Source organism: Pogona vitticeps, chromosome 1 (genome assembly GCF_051106095.1).
Source record: "Pogona vitticeps strain Pit_001003342236 chromosome 1, PviZW2.1, whole genome shotgun sequence".
NCBI lineage: Eukaryota > Metazoa > Chordata > Lepidosauria > Squamata > Agamidae > Pogona > Pogona vitticeps.
The window spans coordinates 227089532-227106562 of record NC_135783.1 but is presented as its reverse complement, the minus strand read 5'-3'; the positions used below and the strand labels follow the sequence as shown (position 1 = coordinate 227106562).

The window sequence follows — 17031 nt, the reverse complement described above, 5'->3', positions numbered from 1 at the left end:
ACATTGCAAAAGCGAGCCTCACCTTTGCTCTCTTGACAAAGTTAACATGCTACTTTACAGGGCAGTTCACAACTGTCATAACAATTTTGGATGTGGGACATTAGACTTGTATTAAAGGGTAGAGGATTGTAGAGCAAGGAAATGAAGTCTCCTGTGCCTTTCATGATTTCTGCTGTATTTGATTCATGGATTTATTGCAAGTAAATAAGCCATTTATGCAATACTGAAAAAATGGAGTTTGTCCAGTAGAACAGAGAGAGGCTTTTTTTAGTGTAACAAATGTATGTCTTTGCCTATAAATATCCAATTCTCCAATATTATTAGTTGCTCATTTTGTTTCTTGGTAATGTGATAAATAACCAGGAATTTGTTATGCACATTTCAGAGTGAACCTTTGTATGTTCCTGTAAAGTTTCATGACTTGCCAAATGAAAAAAGTAGCAGCACTAACAGTGATAATGAAAAAGGTGAGTTAAGATTTTTAAATAAAGTTTTCTGTTATCTATATAGCCTTTGTAATTTTCATTTAATACTGGCCAGAATCCAGTTGGTATAAATTTACACTGACGGAAGCTGATAACATAAGCTGGTACCAGTAAAATTTAATTTAAGCTAATAGAACTTTTTCTGTCCCCAACCTTTCAGTTTCTGAGGCTTTCTAGGGCTTCCTTTTTCCCTGGGAGGAGCCTTGGGATGGGAATGGTGTGACTTTAATCACTAAAAATCTCTAACAGATTACCTCTGATCTAAGTGCTGGCAATCCACCAGTGGTTTTTGGTGATTAGAGATGAGCATGAAGCACTTCATGCCGTGTTGCCTTAAGTTATCAGTGCTGTGCATTACCTACCCCTGCCCACATCCACCCAGCTCCCCTGCTCACCAGCCGGTGTACAGTGCTCGTTCCCTCCCTGTCGCATAATCTTCCAGTTCCAGCAGGCGCACTGGACTTCCCTTCTCCACCTCCTTAGCAGCTGCCCGCTCAGACAAGGAGGCGGGACAGGGATTCCTACAGTGCTGCCTGTGAATGGGCAGTTGCTGGAGGAGGTGGGGAAGGGCAATCTGCTCCTGCTGGGACTTGAAGACTAGATGATGGGAACAAGCAGTGCATGCCAGCTGGTGGGTGGGTGGATCTGGTGGAGGGTGGGCATATGGAATGTGTGGCACCTGTGATGCTACACTGATGACTTAAGACAACCTGGCAGAGTGGTCCACTGGTCCAGATAGGCGGGGTATAAATCAAATCAATCAATCAATCAATAAAATAAAATAAAATGCTTCATGCCCATCTCTATTGGTGAATAAAGGCTTCTCCCCATTCCCAAGGCTGCAAGGCTTCCCCAGGGCAAAAGGGAGCCTTAGGAAGCCTCGCAATCTAACACAAGAAAATAGGAAGCTTTAAAGTAATTTAAATTAAATTTTATCTGTGCTAGCTGATGACCATCAGCATCTGCTGGCGTAAATTTACACAACAGGATTTTGCAAACTGTGTTAAAGCTGATAGTTGAGCATTTTTCTGTTGTACACAAAGGTTTACATTTAGATCCTTGCACACTGCGCTCTGACAAGAATCTATCTGAAAAATTATTCTGGCGTAACTCTGCCACTATGAATTTCTGCCACAAATGGCCACACATGAAGAAGTAATCATAATCATTTTTTGTTATCACACAACTGGTCTGCAACAGCAAATGGTCACACTGAGTTCTTAACCTGTTGGAATTTACAGCTGAGATTTATACTAATGGCATTATGTCAGCAAGGGTATCTAACAGAATTCTGGTTTAGAACAAGTACTGTACAACACTAAAATATATGACATCTGTTATAAATTAAAAAATCAAGTTGAAGATGCCTCAATTTTTAAACTTCGTACTGAAAGCAGTAAAGTTAGCCTGTTGCTAAAGTGAGACACATGCTAAATATATCTTAATTGGAATGTTAGATGTTTCATATAGTTCCATATTATTTAGTGCATTTCCAGAGACATACATAACATTACATGATTGGAAAACTTAATACTGAGAGTATATAGATAGGTTCCTTAACTGTCTTGAGCACCATTTTGTGGAAAGTGCGCAGAGTGAACAAGCAAAGAATAATAAGTAAATGCTGAGGCAAAATTTATTATAAATTTGATATTGCATTTATCACAGGGTAACTCATCCTTGGTATGTGTGTAACATGGCATACAGGACATGAAATACGTTAACCCAGTTGCCAGGGAAGGGAAACTTAGTGAAAGAAATTGAACTGTTAGTTAACGGTTTGTAGGATCTTACTGAGATAGACATTGGACTCACTGATAGCTGATTAAAAAGTTCAGCCTTTTCTACTAACTTGCCTGTTTCCATCAGTTGGTGCCAGCAGCTTTACTGCTTCCACAGACACTCATAGTGTGTTGCAGTGCACATTCTACACCTCATTGAGAAATCCTCGTAAGTTAGATCTTAAAGTTGTTTACCTGTATTTGTTGAGCAAAACAGTGTAGATTAGAAGTTTAGGCGTTCCTCCATGCTATGCTTTTATTTCTGTAGGAAACAAATTCAGGTGAACAACACAAACATTTTGTTGGTTGCTTATCTAAACCATTTTTTCATTTGACCACAAGATGGTGCAGTAGTCTTACTTTAAGGTTAGGGTATAGGAGTAAATACCTAGCTTGGTTTTTCTTTTGAAAACCACATTCATGAAAAAGAAGCTGTCTTTAGAGGGAAAATCAGTTCCCCCCAAATTGAGAAACACTGGTCCTTTTAATGCATTCTGTAGAGACAGAAACATGTGAATACATCCTATAGAGATAGAGACATGTAGTTTCAGTTGCACCTTGCTTCCCCCCCTCCTGCTACTGACAAGCCATTTTGCTCTGATAAAACCCAGCAAGCAAATAGTTAAATATGGATCTGCATTATGATTTGATGGTCTGGGCTTCATCTCAAATATTGTTTTTCTATTCTAGCCTAATACTTATAATGACCTGCATCACTTTTTCCCCCTAAAGCTCCCAAAAAGCCTCGTGTGAGGTTCAGTAATATTATGGAGATCCGACAACTCCCATCAAGTCATGCATTGGAAGCAAAGCTGTCTCGAATGTCTTATCCACCAGTTAAGGAACAGGACTCAATATTAAAAGCTGTAGGGAAGCTTACCGCGTCTCAAGTAGCCAAAATCAGCTTTTTCTTTTGCTTTGTGGTATGTTGGCTGTTTTCATTGTTTTCAATATATAATACTGACAGAACTGAAGATGTCTGAAATATTTCAGTCTCTCTTACTAACAGACCTAATGATTTAACTTAGTTTTTAATCATTTTGAGACCTAGAGGTAATTTCTAGGGCTTGTCACTAATTAATTAATTGCCTTTAAAATGATCAATTGATTAGATTTAAAATGTGTTTTGCGTTAATAAATAAGAGTTATAATTTATTACTAGGAGGAAAGGCCATCTTTAATATTTTCATTGTCTGTTACCATAAGTCTCCAACATGTAAAGCACTTAAAAATATGTGCCCTTCACTCTACTTGCCATTGGTTAACATTTACCCACAGTAATTAAAACTTCCTACCAGTGATCAGACAGGTGAAAGCATACAGTTATAATGTATTGCTGATATTTTGAATTTAAGTGTAATGCTATCATCTAGAATATAAATGCAGTAGATTTTTAGTCATTTTTGAAGGATTTGTTCTGATAACCTTTTACAGAAAAGCCAACAGGGGTCCTGTGGGTCTTTAAAGACTTCCCATAATAAATGTATTATAGGATGAACTTTTGTGGACAATTCATAATCCATGAATATTTATGCTTAATGCCTTTGTTAATCAGTACGATGCCACAGGACTCTTTGTTCGTCAAATTTTTAATTTGTATTTTCCAGCTCTCCACTATCCAAAGCAGTAGAAATAAACATGGAAATATAAGTTGTGTTATTATTTGTACACATTCCAGTATCTGAGTTAGATGGTCCAGAGTCAGTATATACTGAACTGGCTTTCAGAGTCAAGAGAGGTGTTGCATTTCCATGTTTTGAAGTGTGTTGGATATTTCTATGCAAGCAAATTGAACTCAGTTCCACACGTCTTGTGAAGCTACATTGGTATTATCGAGTTGGAGTGCATATCCACAGACTTAGGCTAAGATCTAACATGTAAATTTAATGAAGTTCTTTAAGCAGATCAGGGAAAGGCAGTCCCCCACAATAGTCAGTATCTGCTCCGTATGCTGGGGAAAGCCTTCAGAGCACACACCTGGTTCCACCAAGAGTAGGGAATGGAAAGATTGCTATTTCAAGGACATGAAGACTTTACAGCGATTGGAGTCACCATACCTAGAACTGCTGACAGACCTTATTTTGTCCATAGGTGTACACCTTTGGATCCTGGTCAGAATAATTTTTAATCACTTCATAGAATCATAGGAAAGTGAAGTTGGAAGGGGCCTATAAAGCCGTCAAGTCCAACCCCCTGCTCAGTGCAGGAATACCATCTAAGCGTATCTGCTAGGTGATTATCTGAGTTTTTCTTGAATGCCTCCAAGTGTTGGAGCACTCACCAACTTCAGAGGTAACTGGTTCCACTGTTGTACTGCTCTAACAGTTAGGAAGTTTTTCCTGACTTGACATACGCTAAATGATTCTGTCCAGTAATTTCATGGCAATGTCAGAATTGTGGCTAACAATTTCCAGAGGACTGATTTTTTCAGCATTTAGCATGTGTTGTTTTTTTCCTGTCCAAGATAAATTCTGTTGTCAAGCAATTACATGGTATCTTTTATGCAATGAAAATGTAGGCCTTTGTCCAGGCAAAATTAGCCCAAGTTAAATTAGCCTTGACTGACTTTCCTCTTGATTACCAGTGTGGTATAGTAGATAGAATGATGGACTAGAACTCTGGAGAACAGGATTTGAATCTCCACTTGGCCATGGAAACTCACGGGGGGAGTGGAACTGGTAAAATTATTCCTTAAATATCTCACTTAGCTTGAAAGCCCTTTAGGGTCACCATTCGTCAATTCTGACTTGGCAGCACAGAACACAAACATAATTCCCCCCATAATAAAAATCCAAAATATATTAATCTTAAAAGGACCTAAGCATAGCTAGCTGTCTCAAATTTGCAGCCAATAGTTGACATTTTGATGTTTCCAAACTTTTTAATTACTACGTTCTAGGGTGTTGCACAAACAATAATTTAATATCTAATTGTGGAAAATATATGCATAAAATTCAGTATTCTTTTCCAGAAAATTCGTGTAACCTGCATAATATTAGTATATTAATTGCCCAAGTTAATTAGATGTTCTGATTGTTTAATCTTTTCATTTCATCTTAATACATACATTTTAAAGCATATTTTTATCTGCTCAAACACTTGATTAACAGTTGGATTGGGTTTTTTGTGTTATTTCTAACTGCTAAAAACTCAGCAGAAGCTTTAAAAAAATCATAGGAATTAAAAAAACAAACTTTTATACTAACATTTATTGTTTAATATCCTAGTGGTTCTTGGCAAACTTCTCTTATCAAGAAGCGCTTTCAGACACCCAAGTGGCCATAGTTAATATTCTATCTTCAACCTCTGGTAAGAGATGAAACAAGTATTCCAACACTGTTAACTCACTTAAAACTTACTGGAGCTGCCTAAATCCCCCCATTAACTGCATGTTTAAGAAAAATATGGTTCTGTTTGCATTTGTGTGTGCGCGTGTGCGAGAGAGGGAGAATGAGATACACCTGGTGAAGAAGTTTCAGGATTGCAACTTCCAATATCTTTTTCTATTGAGAAAAGCAACAGGGGTGTAAATAAGCTGAGTTGTTAGAAGCCACATCAAAGAAGCTGAATGTGCTGCAGCACCTCTCATGGGATTGTTTGAAAGTTATTCTGACCATTGTTCTGAAAGGGGAGAAATGTATATTTCGAAGATAAATAATAGTAAACACTGAGTAGTTTAGGGTACCAGTTATGTATTTTTGCCTACAGAATCACTGTTGACTCGACATAAAAATGTGAGAGGAAATGACAACATAAACAAAGGGCACATATAACAAATCATTTCTGTTTTGCACAAATATGGACCTATTTCAGGGTAAAGAGTTAAACAATGACTAGAAAGCAATGGCTGAAATCAAGGACCTCAGTTACTAAAAGAACATGGTTGCAGTTTTACACATACTTCCCTGGGAATAAGTCTCAATGAGCTCATTGGCACTTATTGCTAAGTAGACATGTGGAGGACTTCATTGTGTGCTGGAAGAATATGTAATAAGGTAGCTGTTTTCCTTTGAAAATATTTTGAACAGGTTCAATTTGAACAGGCACTATGTAATTGCCCCCCCCCCCCCAAATTACTAAATGCAGTACTGTTTGATTCCAGTTTTTCAAATATTTTACTTGGCATTGGTACTCTGTACTACCAATGTTCTAAGATTTTTTTTAAATTCAGTATTAGCTAAGTTACGGTAGTAACACCTAGCTCCTCCTGAAGTCAACTCTAGTTATGACATAACTATACACATTTATTTCCAAGAGCTGTACATGAGAGTAGCTTAAACTGGATCAAAGCTATTATGTTTCAGTTGTTGTTTTTCAACAATATATATATATATATATATATATATATATATATATATATATATATATATATATATATATATATATATATATATATATATATATATATATATATATATATATATATATATATATATATATATATATATTTGCTCGCGTGTTGTGATTTTATTTCTTTGCAGCATATAAACAATATGAAAATTAAAAGTTTTTTTTTCTTTTCATAGGATTATTTACCTTAATCCTAGCTGCGGTTTTTCCAAGTAACAGTGGAGACAGATTTACCCTTTCAAAATTGTTAGCTGTCATTTTAAGGTAGGAGTATAGACTCCTTAATCTCCAATTTTCTTCTCTCCACAGGTTTGAGTTTTCTTATAGTCTTTCAGATAGCTGGATTTAGTGGTGAAGGCTTTGTCTCTATTTTTAGACACAGTAGATTATGTACTGCTGCAGGGGAAAACACATTTTCAAAATGCCTGCTGGAAGAGTTGTTCCTGTTTTGATAGTTGTTATTTCTACCCATAGTTGCCCATGGTTCCATTTTTACTACAAGCAGCCTAAGGTTAGAATTGTCACCCAGTCTTAACCTAAGCTACACATATTAACTTGGCCAGAAGGACGTGTTATATCAGACAGCTTTGTGATATCATTGAAAATTAAGCTACCTGAAGAATTGTCCCAGCCCTGATCTAAGAACTTGTTTGATACTTGTTAAATATAGGAGAAGCCAACTATGGCTTCTGGAGTAATATTTGGTCCAAAGGCTGATGCTGTGACTAACTCTGCATCCTTTCTTAGTTTAGCTACATCTGGATATTGTGAAGAGGAAACTATAATTTGTTTTGCCATATTTCTGTGCCATCCCTGCTGAGAAATGCATGCTGATATTCTGCATATCCCATTAATCCTAGCTAGCAAAACAAGTGATAAAGTATTATTGAAGATGCACTCAAACAGTATCAAACTTTGCCCATCCCTTCTGAATACACTTGAATTCTAATACCCTGTAGCTGTAGAGGCAAGTCATATGCTAGAACATGAAGGATATTCATTTTGAAAAAGAAGACTGTTCTGTTCTTCAATCAGGAATAAGAACAAATGAATTTACTGCAAAAGAATCAGTCCCAACTATTTCCTATTTTGTTGTTAATGAACAAACCTTTCATAGGAAAAAAAAACATTGCTGTTGACGGCATGTGTTTTGGTTTTGAGATGGCTGTTGCTAATTTGTTATCTCCACTTTCCTGTTTGTACCAGAACAATACAGTAGTACAAAGAAGTGCTCTAGGTCACTGGTTCTTAATCTTGAGTTACTCAGGAGTTTTGGACTGCAACTCCCAGAAGCCTTCACCACCAGCTGTGCTGACTGGGGTTTCTGGGAGTTGCCGTTCAAAAGCATCCGAGTAACAAAGGTTAAGAACCACTGCTTTAGGTTACATTCATTCTCTTTCAGATAACTTTTTACTATAATTTCAGGAGACTTACATGATGTTGATTATCGAGACTTTAAAATACTGTTATTCCTGGTTTATTTTTTCTAATTTAGATAAATGTAACAAAGATGTATAAAATACAATAGTATGATGGTATGAATTATAATTATAACATTATAATAAAAAATAATTGTACACTGTATATAGTTTCTATACAGAATTATTTAATAATTGCATATATTTTCTTTTCCAAATAGCATTGGAGGTGTTGTCCTTGTGAATCTATCTGGGTCTCAGAAATCTGCTGGAAGAAATACAATAGGTATATTTTCCCAAAAATCCTAACCTGAAAATTGACATGGCCAAGTAAATATTGTATGCTGTTGAGAAATTCATCAATAACTATATCAAAACCCATTGTTTTTGTAGTAACACAGTTGATAGTTAGCAGTTATACCTCTTAATAGCAATATTTTTTCTTTAAAAAATGTGTATGTGGTTGTGGTAAGTATTTTCTTTTCATTTCATAATTTTCTTGAGTGTGAGTAAAACATGTTAACAGCATGTTACTATGTCAGTAATTCCATTTGTAATACCGTGGTGAATATCTTGCACTGTAACCGACGTGAGTCTTTTCCATCCACAGGATCCCTGTGGTCTCTTGTGGGAGCTATGCTGTACGCAATCTACATAGTTATGATAAAACGACAAATAGACAGAGAAGACAAGCTTGATATACCCATGTTTTTTGGTAAGAACACAAGTTGTTGTTTTTTTAAAAAAGAAACCCCCCCACACACACACACATTTTGCGCATTGTGTTTCAGTTTTGCAAAAAGGTATCTACCTGAAATAATAAGAGCAAACCTGGATAGGTTCTTAATTGGATTGGATTGATATGAAGTGTGTGTGTATATGTTATGTTCACATGTATATATTTGTTTATATATATTAACTCTATAGATAAGGGGGAATCTTCAGTCTTAGTGGTGTAGCTGAATGAATTAAGTCACCCAGCCATCATATTTTTTCCTGCATGCTACCTGCCTGCCGTCCGCTGTTTCCTTAATCTATAGGAGATCCTTGGAAGAAGCACTTCTAAGAGGATCCAGGAATGTCAGATCACACACAGATCTCTTAGAGAGGTTCCTCCAGGCTTGTACTACACCACAGATTGAGCTTTGTCACTGAAGACCCAGGGGTAATCTTTAACACAGAGCTCCTTTCAGTAGCAGAGTCTAGCACATTTGCTGTAGTCCATCCTCACTGTAGCCTTGCCATGGTTGTCCACACTGTGTTGACTTCCAAGTATGATGTGCAATATGTGGGGCAACCTCACTAGCCAAGTGGGACAAGTTAATGATGCCACATTTTAGCAGTTCTTATAGATCTCTGATGAGTTCCTTTATGTTTCTGTACCAGTCAAAAGTCCTGGTAGTTACCTTTAAAGCCCTGTATGGGCTAACAATGAGGTACTCTGAGGGAATATCTTATCATAATAACTAATAAAGGTAGAACTGCAGGTTCCCGCACCAGCCTGTCAGTAGATTAAGATAATCACCAGAGCTAGTTTTCTAAGCCATAGGGGAAATGGTATTGTGACTGATGAGAGGGCTGTCTCCTTTGTAATACCCAGGATATAAAATTTTCTTTCAGGGAGTCTCACTTGGCACCTTGCATAGTCATTATCACCTTGGTGCCTGGTGATACCCTTTTAGTTTTCCCTGTCTTTCAAACTTCTGCTATGATTGATTTTCCCTATCTTTTAAACCTCTATTTTAGCACCTTTGGTTCTGTCTCTTTTATTTGATTTGTTGTTATGAGAATTTGTTTTAATTGTAAAAGAACTTGGACATGTCTGTTGAAGGATACTATGAAAATCTGTACATAGCAGTCAATCTCCTGGTGCATAATTTAAGGTGTTGTTTTTGTTTATTTTAGGGGAAAGTAATCACACCTTTAAATTCAGTATTGTGCTTATGACTGAGTAGGCTTTAGTGCTCAGTAGGATTAACTTTTAACTGAGATGTAGATAATGACTTTGTCTAGAAGTCTCATGTTTGTGGTTCATAAAATGTGTGAATCTAACCACATAATTGGTACATTCAGACGTTACAGTGAATGAGATTTCAAAAAGATGTTCTACAAGTGAGAGCAGCTAAACACACACACAGTGGACCCTCCACCCATGGTTTATTTGATTGTTGTAACATTAGGATCCAGCACTTCCGCTTATTTCTCCCTTACCAGAAGAATTGTCTACGGTCATTATAGCTTTATTTTTCTGGTCTTGCAAGAGAAATGGGTTTTGATGTCACAGTAATCCAGCCTCAGATGTAAGGCCCATCTTCTTTACCCTTTCTTCCATGCAATGTGACCCCGTTCGCACGCAGAGGGGCGGGGTTTAATCTGAAACTCAGAACTAAATGGCCACCAACATCGGCAGAAGCTGTGTAGCCCCAAGGGAGCTCTGCACATGCACACGCAGTTTAGAGAAATGTTGATCACATGTTATTAAAAGTCTAGACACATTTACTAGAAGTAAGCCCAAATGAATGTAGTGAGACTTCTCATAATTTATGCATAAGATTGTGCATTTAATGGTTTGGTTAACTGAACAGTGTGGTATGCATATTCGACTGAAATACATAATCCTAGATTAGGAGAGTCAATCTTTATGAAATGATGTGCTTTTGACATCTGAAATTACATGCCCATTAACTTAATGCAAAGATATGTCAATTGAATTTTTAATGGAGCATAGCAGAAGTCCATAATGCACTCGTACAAAAATGTAACTTGTTAAAAATGCATCCCCCTTTTTTGTTATTAACATTGCTACTGTTTTTTTTTTCAGGCTTTGTTGGTTTGTTTAATTTGCTGCTGCTTTGGCCAGGTTTCTTCCTACTACATTATACTGGATTTGAGGCCTTTGAATTTCCTAGTAAATTAGTTCTTATGTGCATTGTCATAAATGGCCTTGTTGGAACTGTTCTCTCTGAATTCCTCTGGTTGTGGTACGTGCAGTGTTCTCATTGTTCTTTTATATTACATTTCTTTTAACAGCAGCTCGCTATTAAGGGTCAAGAAGTAAAATTGCATGGGGTTTTACTAAAGAAGCTGGTAGGACAATTTGCAGAGCAATGGTTATTTCAAAGTACTCCATCTGGAAGGATATCATTTTATGCTGTCATCTTTAAGAAATAAGTGTTGCCTTCTAAATGAAAGAAAGTTGGAATACGTGTTGGATTGGTCTTTTTAGGACAGAAACATAACTTGTCATTTAGCTGCTCATCCAGTAAAATGATCATTGCCACCATGTGATCCTCAGAGTGCCTCAGCACCCAGTTGGGAAACTTTCATAGCAATGTACTCTGTCCACATGAGCACGACACTATGAAATCTAGATGCATTCAGTTTCTCTCTTAACAACCTTACAAAACCATGAGCCATTTAAGGCCATAATAGCACTGCGAATTGTCAATAAATGCTTCTCTATAGCAATAGCATGTGAAAATGTATTCTCATTGCTATTATTTGGCTTGGAGAAGGTTACTTGCATAATAGCTACAGCAGTTTTAGATGTGAAGAACAGTATACACATGAGCAAGCAGATGGAAGAAAACACGCTGGTGCCCAAAGCTGCACATGTGGATAATTGGATCAGAGGCATTGGGTGAAATCCTGTTGACAGAGCTGCACAGGCATAAGGGCTTATGACATCATTGGTTACAGGAGATGAGGGTATTTGTATACAAATACGAATATCCCTGCACAGTTAGAAATAATGAGGGTCCGGCCCCATGGGGCTGGACTGTCCACTCACAATTTTGCCGCTGCTGCCAGCTCCTGCTGAGGCTTCCTATCGCACTGTTGTCCACAGTTGATTACCCAGTCCTGGCAGGAAGTGGATTAACAAGCCTCTCTGCTAGGTCAAAGAGTGGCTAATCCACTGCGGAGAACAGTGTGATAGGAAGCCTTCATGGAAATTGTGAGTGGACAGTCCTGGTTATTTCCACCTGTGTAGGGATATTCATATTTGTGTACGAATACGAATACCCCCATCTCCAGTTACAGACATTAAAGTTTAATTTAAACTTCCCTGTCTTCTAACTCACATTCTGAGGCTCCCTAGGATTCCTTGTGACATTTGGGAGCCTGAGAATAGGGGAGAAGACTTTAATGTCTGGCAGTTGCTACTGCTGGTTCTGATCCCAGCACTGGACTAGTGGCAGCAATTTTTGGATATTAAAGATCCTGAGACTCCCCAAGTTCTCCTCAAGTTGAAGGGGATCTCTATAGAACCTCAGAGCCAGGAGGGATAGATAGAAACGATGAAATTAAAGTTGATAGATGATCAACCTGTACGACCGTGGAGTTACTCAACAGGATTGCAGCTTTCTTGTGTAATTTCTATATTCATCAGCCCTAATTCGTTTCCCAAGGATTTACTGTACAGATACTTTCCCATTAACCAGCACTGATTACCTAGAATCAAATTTGGAAATCAATACCCCAGTTTAAATGTTGATACCACCAACACTGATCATCAGTGAGCAATAAATCCTTATAGGCAATAATACTTCCCTCTCCCACAAGTTGAATAGTTGGTCTGTGCTCACTACAGATAGCTCTCCTCAGCCTTAAACAGCTGCTGACCCTGATCAGGCAGTACAACTACAAAGAAAAAGACAACATCCTGCTTGATGTTAACTGTGTCCCTACACCTACTTTGACAGCACTGTTACACATCTCAACAATGTTGCCCATAATGTTAGGAGTTCATTTACTTGTTCATCAGCCAGCAGTGCATAGGGCAGATAGGACACTCTGTGCAAGAGGATACATAAATCTAACATCAGAAAGAGCAACACAGAGAAACTGATGCCAGAACATTTTCAATTTCCAAAAATATTCTGTCAGTGTTGTAGAAAAAAGGAATTACAAGAAAAAATTGTGAGAAGGAGACTGGTTATATCTGTAAATTTTTGTGTGCATCTAGCGGATTAAATAGAGATTGGGACTTTCTAGGATACTACATACCTTATATTAATCAACTGGCTTTCTCTGCAGTCTTGTATACAAGCAATTTTTTTTTTTTGGTAAAATGTTGACCTTAGCACTATGTCCTGAAAACTCACATCCTGTTTTAGTTCTTGAAAACTCATCTTATTTGCATCTACCCATTGCCATGATGATAATGCAATCAACACTTTAAATGTCTACTACCTATATTAATTATGTCATTGTCACCTTGCAAGGTCATGAATATGTTTTCTTTTGTTTTTCATTCCTCTTGGCCACACTCCCATACTAAAACTTTGGCCCCAGCATTACCAACCACTTCTTGAAATTTCATGTTCTGAGAACTGAAATCATTTTCATCCCCCTATTGTCAGGATGTTATTATCAACATCTTGAATGTTCATTACGTGTGTTAAAACCATTACGAGTAAAAATGTGTGGAGATCAAGATCAAGGTCATTCCTGACTCATTTGTAATATAGTGTTGGGTAATTGCTATATGGAGACTAGAAAAACAAATACTGTAAGTTTGTGCTAAATCAAATAAAGTCTAGATTCTACCTAGAAATGAAAATGACTAAACTATTAGGCTAATGATTGGAGGCCCCTAATTGATAAGTCTGTCATAAATTAGAAGCAACTGGACAGCACATACAACAGAAATTCCTGGAAAGCTCATTAAAAGTTCTTAACACGCTATTATCAGTTTCTGTTTCTCATTTCCCTCAACCTGTCTGCCATTCTCATACAGCACACATTATATACACCTGTGGCACAGATATTGTAATCTGTGTCTGAAGTCTGGCTTGAAATCCACATAAACTCAACTGAAGTCAATGTATCAAGAATGCCATAATACTTCTGCTTTGTTCTTGAACACAGCCACATCTCTGAAAAGCAGAGTGGTTGACCAGACCAGATGGGCGGGATACAAATCAAATAAATAAATAAAATAAAGTGTTGCCACATCACCGCTTATAGTCTCACCGCTTGATTAACCACTTTATGACTCACAGCCAAATGTATCTGCTGTCTGCTCAGAATTTGTATTTGTCTTGTCATCATATGATAGAAATTAAAAGTAGTTAGATCTGCTAGATGGATCATAGAGACACTCAGATCATCAATCAATGCATCACTGAATGATGAAAATACAATTAGAACTGCCAATAAATTGAATTTCAGAATCATCAGATCTAAAGGGGTGGCCAGGTCCTTTTCTTTTTATCCTCTGACCAATGTATAATCTGTGGGCTCAGCACCATCTCTGCAGCTAAGGCAGGCTCTAAGTATTGAACTTGCCAAATAATAAAGTGTCTCCTATCCTAAGCACCTAGAGTTTAACAATTGTCCTTACAAGTCTTTACACCTTTTATGAATGGTGTATAATCATGAAAATTGCTTCTGCAATTATTTTTGCAGTAATGCTGGTACTTTTTCAGCTTTTAAACTCAAATATATGTCTTTTATCATTTTCCTAGGGGCTGCTTTCTTACCTCTTCATTGATAGGCACACTTGCTTTGAGCCTTACAATTCCTCTGTCCATAATAGCTGACATGTGCATGCAAAAGGTAAAGTATATTTCATTAATGACAATTGTGAATTCTTCTAAGACTACAGAACAGACTGAATGCCAGCATTGCGTGAACTGGAGATTAAGATAACTGTTACGTATAAGGAAACATTTTTGTGTTTAATTGCAAATAATACCTCCTGCTTCTCCTGCAGTGTCATTTAATGTTGGCGGTATTTAAATGCATTTATTTATCTGTACATAATTTGCTACAAAAGGATATTGTAGCAAAAATGTGATAAAATTATGGGAAATAATTGGGTGACAATTTGGACAGGATGAAGTTAAACATATTGAACATTTTTTTGCTCTTGTGCTTATACCAACCACTATAGAGTGGGGGGGGTGCATCTTCCAGAGACCTAGGGCACCACACATTCCCAGGCAGAACCTCAAAAGAGATGTGCCCTCAGTGAGTTTTCCTTTTTTCACTCAAAAAAGCCACACACACCTTCTAGACAGTAGTTCCCAACCTTAGATAACCCAGGTGTTCTTGGAGTGCAATTCCCAGAAGCCTTTACCACCAGCTGTGCTAGCCAGGGTTTCTGGGAATTGCAATCAAAGGATACCTGGGTTATTCAAGTTTGGGAACTACTGTTCTACGGAGTATATTTTGCCAGATGGTTTAGGTTCAGGATTGGATTTATTTCTGAAATTGAAAGTGACTGGAAAATATTTAGAAGAGTGGAGAGTACACACTTGTGCCCCTGTCAGTTCACACTTCTAACCCCCCTCTCATCACGTATAATTGAACTCTGTTTCATCTCTTCTTCCCAAGTTATCACATGGGGGCATAGGCACAGCACCAGGACAGTCCAGAAAGTGAGAAGTTCCATGCATTCCCTTTACCTTGACAGTAAAGGGAATGGACTGTATAAGAACATGGGAGGGATAGCTATGGCAACAGCTTCCCATAACGCCTGGTGATCCTGAGTGTCAAGAGGAGAAAATCCCCTTTGTGGATCCCTCTGTACATGAATATTTCACTTGCTTGGGAAAGGGTCAGGCACCATGGGATTCTTTAAATAGGACTGTATTATGTATTTTGCAAAGAAACATGCATTTCTTGACTTGTTGGAATTCTGTAATACAGGAACATGGAGTTTCCATTTGAATGACTTCACTTTTAAATAAGTTTGTAAAACCTGTAGCCTGTTTACTTCAAAACCTGCTTTCAGGAAGCCCCAGATTTCCACATAGGCGTGGTTTCTCTTAAATATTGGCATGTGCCATGTGTGATGGATTTGTCAAATGGTAATGAATGTCTCTGTGGGCATGGCCTTGAACTGTTGGGCCCCTACTTGCAGTGTATTTCTCTTACCGTGGTGCCTCGACTTATGGCCATAATCCATTCCAGAAGATGGATGTAACTCGAAATGGTCGTAAGTCAAAGCACCATTTCCCATAGGAATGCATTGAAATGTGATTAATCTATTCTGGCCGAAGGGGGGTAAAAATCACCAAAAAAAATCACCGCAAGACTCATTGGAAAAATGAGTAATCCCTTCCAGCTGAAAGAGGGGGAAGCAATCAAGCGTGCAAGATCCATTGGAAATGCACAGAAAACAAATGGATTAGATCAGAAATGCACAGAGAACAAAGGGACCAGGTCAGAAATGCAAGGAAAACAAAGGAAAAAGCAAGGGAAGCATGCAGTACCCATCAGAAATTGGGGAAAACCCCAAAAAGGCAACCAAACCCCCCAAGACCCGTGGGAAATGGTGGGAAAACAAAAAAACCAGACAAACCCCCAAAACCCATCACAGTACAGAAACATAACCCACCCAGCCCAAAGCCACACTGCAAAAACACCCAGAACAGTTTTTAAAAAGCAGAAAACAGCACCTTATCTTACTAGGCAGCCTGAAGCCTCCCTGCAAACACACACTCTCTCTTACTCAGAAGCAGAAGTGAGGAAGTCCCAAACCTCCTCCGATCATACACTCTCTAACTGCAGGGGCAAAAAAGCTACAAAGAAGCAGCCTCGTCACCACCTACAGTTAGCAATTTGAATTTTCCGCCTTTTTCCCCTGCCTTTTTCTGTTTGTAAGTGGAAGCTCTGGTCGCAAGTCGAAGCAGAATTTTGCGGCTGGAGCTGGTAGTAACTCAAAATGGTCGTAAGTAGGGATGTTCGTAAGTCGAGGCACCACTGTACTGTATATTTAAACTGCCCTGTTGATAACAATGGGTTTATACACATTTTCTGCTCTGCATACCAGTGAAAACTTTATCTTTGGTTTTAGCCTTCATTGATGGAAAAAACAACAACCTGGAGACCAGAACAAGAAAAAGTGCTATTATCTTTGCAGTTGTTTATGTAAAACTGCAAAGTTGTCACTTCCTTAGGCTGCTAGCTGAAATTATTTTTAGCTATACGATGAGTGTTCTCACTTTTTAATTAAGTTAGTTTCTCATACAAAGTATACACTAGGGG

The 17031-nt window shown here is 37.9% G+C and overlaps 1 protein-coding gene across 6 annotated transcripts in view; it reads left to right on the top strand.

Annotated features, from left to right (window-relative positions):
• Positions 1–17031, top strand: part of SLC35F5 (solute carrier family 35 member F5) — a 44727-nt gene that overhangs the window by 17140 nt on the left and 10556 nt on the right. For 4 of the 6 annotated variants that reach the window (XM_072984410.2, XM_072984423.2, XM_072984414.2 and 1 more), the window contains 8 exons: positions 386–467; positions 2999–3189; positions 5494–5575; positions 6793–6880; positions 8256–8320; positions 8645–8749; positions 10856–11015; positions 14505–14595. In XM_072984410.2, coding sequence (XP_072840511.1) covers positions 386–467; positions 2999–3189; positions 5494–5575; positions 6793–6880; positions 8256–8320; positions 8645–8749; positions 10856–11015; positions 14505–14595 — 864 coding nt within the window. The remainder of the gene's footprint in view (positions 1–385; positions 468–2998; positions 3190–5493; positions 5576–6792; positions 6881–8255; positions 8321–8644; positions 8750–10855; positions 11016–14504; positions 14596–17031) is intronic. The other 2 variants (XM_072984428.2, XM_078377190.1) reach the window with 1 other exon arrangement.